This window comes from Rhinatrema bivittatum, chromosome 16 (assembly GCF_901001135.1).
Source record: "Rhinatrema bivittatum chromosome 16, aRhiBiv1.1, whole genome shotgun sequence".
NCBI classification, from domain to species: domain Eukaryota; kingdom Metazoa; phylum Chordata; class Amphibia; order Gymnophiona; family Rhinatrematidae; genus Rhinatrema; species Rhinatrema bivittatum.
The window spans coordinates 5521581-5528046 of record NC_042630.1 but is presented as its reverse complement, the minus strand read 5'-3'; the positions used below and the strand labels follow the sequence as shown (position 1 = coordinate 5528046).

The window sequence follows — 6466 nt, the reverse complement described above, 5'->3', positions numbered from 1 at the left end:
ATGGTTCTATTAATTACCAATCAATATAAGACAAATGTAGTGATTTCATACAATATGAGAATAGCTAATCTTCCAAGTTGCTGCTGTGTCTGCAAACTTAAAATAATAAAGAGATAAGATGTAAAATTCAAAATACAAGGAGAAGACCAGTGTCCTGTCTCTCTCTCTGCTTTTGTGTATATAGGGGACATACTCCTCATGATAAAGAACACACAAATAATTTTGAGACCATCTTCTTCTGATCTCTGAGGAAATGCAAGTTTTTCACAGGCACTGCCATAGATTCGGGGCTGTGTAGCAGGTACATTTTACCCTGTACACAACTCTCATCTCTGGCAAGTACTTAAGAATGTTTTGCAAAAAGCAGCACTCGCCCCCCTTAATAAGGAAATGTCCTTTTACAGAGGATCTGAACTGGACAAACTTCCCTTTAACTCCTGGTCAGCCATGCTGTTTGCCAATCACAGATGCTGAAAAATCTTTCTTTTCTGGTGAATGCTTTCCTTATGGCTGCTTTTACCTGTCTGTTTTTCAGACTGTAAATCACAGGGTTAAACAGAGGAACTAAAACATTATATAGGACAGCGAAGAGCTTGTTCTGATCCAGTGACTGCATGGAGGTTGGTCTCACATACAGACAGAGTGTAGTCCCATAGAAGAGAATAACGACCGTGAGGTGGGAGGAGCAGGTGGAGAAGGCTTTGTGTCTCCCCTCACTGGAACGGATCTTCAGGATGGCAGAGATGACACAGATGTAAGATATAAAGGTTATGATACAAAAAGGTAGACCAAAAAGGACACTCAAAACATAAGTTATGCTTTCAATTGTGGAGGTGCTGGTGCAGGAGAGCTTTTGTAGTGCGGAGATATCACAAAAGAAATGGTTAATCTTATTGGACCCACAGTAAGTGAAGCGAGATACAAGGACAACATGAGTCATTGGGTCCAGAAACCCAAAAATCCAGGTCCCTGCAGCAATCAGTACACAGACTCTTTGATTCATGATCTTTGCATAACGCAGGGGGTGACATATCGCCACATAGCGGTCATAAGCCATGACCGTAATAATAAAAAATTCAGTACATGATAAACACAGAAAAAAATACAGCTGTGTAAAACACCCCCTTACAGAAATCCTCTGATGCTTCCTTAAGAGGATATCCAGGAGTTTGGGGAGGGTGACAGAAGTGCAAGAGATATCGAGGAAGGACAAGTTACAAAGGAAAAAGTACATGGGAGTGTGCAGGCGAGGGTCCAGGCACGTCACGGCTATAATAGTGAGGTTCCCCAGCAGGATGATCAGGTAAATCAGTAAAAACAGAAGGAATAGAGGAATTTGCAGCTCTGGAAATTCAGGAAATCCCAGAATGCTGAATTCTGTCACTAAGGTGAGATTTTCCCCTTCCATGTATTCTTGACAAAAAATAAGTGAGATTAAATAAAATGGAGAGAGATTTCATGCTCTGCATAGAGGTGGTGAAGCTGGGTAATATGTTGCTCCCTGAGACATGCAGAGTGACATGGTTAAGGTTACCTCGGCTGGAAGAAGACATGACGCCATGAAGCTCTGCCTTACTTGTATTAGGTGCAGGTTGGGAAGATGCTGGGGAAATGATAAACTTTTGCCATCTTCTCAGAGATTCTGCTGAATGAAAGTTAATAAAGGTTGTGAAATTACAGGCGAAGCAGAGGAATGGTGGGATATCTCTCAGGAGCATGGGGGAGTCATTTTTGGGTTTCTTACTTTTAGCAGAGACTGCTTAGGGGGGAAGCAGTATGGAACTGGTTATTGCATTTACTTTAGAAACATAAAAACATGGAATTAGAAGGGAAGATAGAGACTGTAAGGGCTGTCTACAGTGGCTGTTCTGTCCAATTTAATTTCAGGTGCAATGGCTTTCCCCTCACTTCCTCAGTAAGTATCCCAGGCTTTCTTTAGTTTTGCTCCTGTTTTTGTCTCCACCACCTTCCCTGGGAGGACATTCCATGCATCGCCGCTCTTTTAGTGAAGAAAGTTTCTGATATTGCTCCTAAGAACATACCAAGGGTCCATCAAGCCCAGCATCCTGTTTCCAACAGTGCCCAATTCAGGCTATAAGAACCTGGCCATCTCTTTAGCTCAGATATGGGTGAAAGTGGGAGGCTAAAAGTGAAAGGGGACAGACAGCGTTAACCCCACTGTCCTGGGGGGTGAGGGGAGTCACATTACCAGGCCTAAGGAGCATTGGCGTAAATCAATCAAGGGGAGGAATTACACACTCAGGGCATTATGGGCTGGGGGGGGGGGGGGGGACAGGACTGAACCATCCATAGGGCCCATACTGGACTGAGGACACACTCACACAAAGTTCACTGCCCTCACCTACAGAAAATAAAGTTTAAAACACAGAAAAAGCAGTAGCAAAAACATCATTAGAATCGCAGTCCATTTTGAATGCCAGTTTGCCACAGATCATAAAACACAGTCTAACGTTTTCTGTACTCTTATCTCCCACTTTCCAGGACCTGTGGGGCTCACATAGGCACCCTCCACACTCAGAGAAATTGCAAACTTCAGTACTCGCCATACACCAGGAGCAGCTCTGGGATGGTGCACTGCACCCCCTTCCCTAGGGTAAATACAGCTCTTAAGCTCTGCAAGTAAACTCCGGTCCATCTGGCCCCTCCCCCCACCATAATTCCTGGGCTTGATTCCCAAATATCCAAACTTCCTCTCCTTTTGCCACCAAATTGCAGGTTTCCCAATATCACTCTATACTCCTAAAAGGTTGTTGGAGCTTTTAGATGGTCGTCGTCCTTTCTCTTCAAATCTGCACGTTACTTCCAGGGCTGGTACCTTAAATCTCTACTCCCAGCACCCTGGCTTGTCTCCTCCATAATCTGTCAGCCTCCTGACACCCCCTTCTTTAGATGATCAACTCTAACCAAGGGCTAGCACTTTCCTATATCCTTATGGTGATTGCTGAAGGTTGGCAAGTGGAGTGCATGATAAGGGTAGAGAGGGCTACTCAACATTTCTAAGTTTTTGTCTACTATTCATTTATATATTTTGCAAGAAGTTCAGTTCAAGCCCAGGCTTGAAATAAGAAAAATAGATTGAAGCAGCAACAAGAACAAATAATGAAATTTTTTTTTTAAAATCCAAACAAAAAAAGTCCTGCACTAATGCCTAATGATGCTAAGTGTATCAGCAATACATTCTATGACATTTGCAAGTATAATCAATGGTCAGTGAACAACCATGTGCCCCTTACTGATGTGAGCATGTATTTTTAACAAATGCAAATAAAAATCTATAAGGCTACTTAAATTTAACAGCATCCAACACTGGCAGAGTTGTGAACTCTTAAAAGCTCTGCATCAGGGTTCTTGGTACATAACAGCTTTGATTCAGCACTCCGGGGAATGGACAGCTCCCATGCCTCCGGCCACTGGACAGCTCCCGTGCCTCCGGGGGAATGGACAGCTCCCGTGCCACCTTATTGCATGTTTTACCTACAGGCTTTGCACAGTTCTTTGGCTTTTTCTCTTTGTACCTGTCTAAGATTCCATTTACGTTTTTATTCCTTTGTAATGAACTTTGAACCTGCTTGGCTGCTTAAAGTGGAATATAAACTTTTTATTAAAATTCTCCAAGTGAAAGTTGGCACTCACTTTTGCTTGGAAGCTGGCTGTGGGTACACAGGACACGGAGTCACCTGAACCTGGGCAGAATTGTGCTGGAAAGGTAGGCAGGAGGCTTGGAAAACACCTTCCAAGTGCATTGCTCTGCCTTCCCCAGCCTAAACCCGTCCTCAGCACAGCCTCTTCAGTGCGGCTGAAATCCTACACATGGAGCAATGATTTGTGGACTCTTAACAGGCACTGAGGAAATTTCCTGACCAACATTTCAAGCCAGTAAAATGCTTTTTACCATTTGATATTGCTTCCCCAAATGGTTCTCTAGGTTGTTTGCCTGTTCCCCCAAATATTCTAGTTTTGGCATCTTCCTTCGCTTTCTCTCACTGTAAATGTGACACCTGGAGGAGGTCCCCATGCATCCCTCAGGTGCAAGCTTTTCACTGGTGTGACATTGGGATCCTCCCCAGAGTGTAATTGGGCTGATAACTTGCATTACACATTTGTTTGGACCAAAAACACCCCTAAATTGGGCCATGCATATATGAATTGCCTGCCATGCCTTCACATGTGCAGGGACCATTTGGTCACACCAGAGCGTAACTTGCCATAGTACAGGGCACTTAGCTTCCCATGCATGCAGAATATTTCAGTGTAAAGCATGAAGGTGCACTTCTGGTATTCTGCACAGGAATTGCACAGGAGGGGTTCTGGGTTTTCCAGTAATGGGGAAGGATGTAAGGGAAGCTCTCCCCTGTGAGAGGGCAGGGAGCAGAGTCTGCAGCTGCTCAGGAGGAGGAGGATGTAGCTTGCACCTCTACCTGGCTGAAAGAGAGTGAGAGGGTCTGTCCTAGTAAGTGGAAGGCTCCTAAATCCTGAGGTCTGTCCATGGCAGTGAAGCAGGCTTAGATCTAAGTAAATCCCTAGAGGGGTTACTCTTCCAGAAAAAGAGTGCAGTGAAGCAAGCATGTAAAGTCTTACAGTGTTTTTTCTCAGTGACCAATATGCTGGGTGTCTCCAAATCTGTATTTGAATGACGGGGCAATGAGACTTAACATTTGCGATACATAAGAAGAAGGATTATGCACCAGCAGCATTAAATCTTTTACACTGATGCCAATTCTTCACATGTTGACCCCTCTGTAAGCATGCCGTGATTCAGCAGTGATGTAATCCATTCTCCTGTATGTTATTCTCTGCTGTACTGGGATATTCAGCCTCTAACTCCACTAAAATCTGATCCTGTCTGCACAAACCAAGATCCAGAATTTCTCAGCCATGACCTAAGTATCTTGCATTGTAAGACCTTCCTTAAGTCAGTCTTTGTCTCTCCCACTGTGGCGTTCCCCAAGAAGGCCAGTCCTGAATGCTGCTGGCAGAGACCTCCACTCTGTATCCTTCAGTCTTGAGTCCATCCATTGTCTCCCAATATATCTCTGTTTCAAACTCCTAAAATTATCTTTCTGCAAAATCTCAAACTGCCTTCTCCTGCACTGTATGCCCAGCCCTATGTATCTTCTCTGTCATCAGTGTCCTCTGTTACATTTTAAGCTCTTTGTGGTAGGAACCTGTGACCTTCTGCTCTGTTCCTTTTCTGGAAAATCTGTGTTAGTCTGGTGTTCTCTTAGGCATCTCCTTATTGTGCATTTCAATGTGAGAACTGGTGATGATTTGAAAGGATGATATCTCTGCTAATATTAATAATCAGCAATATACTTACACTCCTTGGCCTCAGGATAACTGATGGACTGTACCTGCTCTGATCTGCTAATCCTCTGCAGTCAGAAGTATTTATTCTCACTGTAGATCCCTTTGGGGAAGGATCCCTGAGGGCGAAAGCGTCACAATGCAGAGTGCAGGGAACAGAAGTATGTGAGCTCTGCTTTGTGCTTTTACCAGGACCATGCAATACCCACCAATCAAGTAACAGAGAGGGTCAAAATTAACCATAGCAAAGCACACCAAGCATCCAATATCCACAAATACACAATGCCCTTAAAGATAAACAGTCTCTGAGAGAATTTCTGAGCTGCCTCGGGGGAGTCTGAGTGTGCACTCCAGTGAGGAAGCCCAGGCCAAGCGGAGGCTTTGTGAATCAGCAGCTGGATAATGAAGGCTCTGCTCTTTTTAGCATTACAGGTGCAATGTCTCCCCCCACAAGCTAGAGCGTTTTTATATCTCTATCATTTGTCCAGAAGAATCCTTTACGTTAGTGGCTGCTCCCCTTATAGACTGGAAGTCTAAGTGAAAGCTAGGACCTGAAGCTTGAGTGATAGCTTTGCTGGAATGTATTCTAATAGAAGTTTTGTAGTCATTTTATGTGCAATGAAACATTCATTTCCATAGACATTTTCCTAATCATGCCATTTAACTTTATAGATGTCAATCCTGAAAAGCAGCGGTATTACTGCATTAAGTATCCTGACAGATATTTGGTAACCTGCACAAAGCATTAGTTACAAGGGTTGCACATGCGTTGCTCCATTAGTTTGATTGAGGATGTAGCTTGCACCTCTACCTGGTTCCGGAAACCCAAAGAACCAGACCCCTGTGGCCGTTAGTACACAAATCCTTTCATTCATATTTATAGTGCAGGGGATTACAGATTGCAACATAGTGATCGTAAGCCATGACTCAAATAATAACAAAGTCTACAGAGGATAAGCACAGAAAAAAACACAGTTGTGTACAGTTGTTTTACCCACTCACAAAATGGGGAGGAGATGGGGTGGAGGGAGGTTGGGGGAAGGAAAGGTACAGGAATGGCGTTAATTTTAAAGCCTAATGCTTGCTTCCTTCGCATGCTTCAAAGCAAGCTAAAACGAAAAGTGGCAAACCCTGTCCAGGC

The 6466-nt window shown here is 43.9% G+C and overlaps 1 protein-coding gene across 1 annotated transcript; it reads right to left on the bottom strand.

The window, feature by feature from the left end:
• Window positions 1–430: 430 nt before the first annotated feature.
• LOC115078483 (olfactory receptor 1019-like) lies at window positions 431–1408 on the bottom strand. Its single transcript, XM_029581405.1, has one exon. It carries the CDS (start codon window positions 1406–1408, stop codon window positions 431–433), a length of 978 nt encoding a protein of 325 aa, XP_029437265.1.
• Between the last annotated feature and the right edge of the window lie 5058 nt (window positions 1409–6466).

Coding starts and splice junctions, on each gene's coding strand:
- LOC115078483 (XM_029581405.1), bottom strand. CDS start 1,408: ATGGAAGGGGAAAATCTCACCTTAGTGACAGAATTCAGCATTCTGGGA.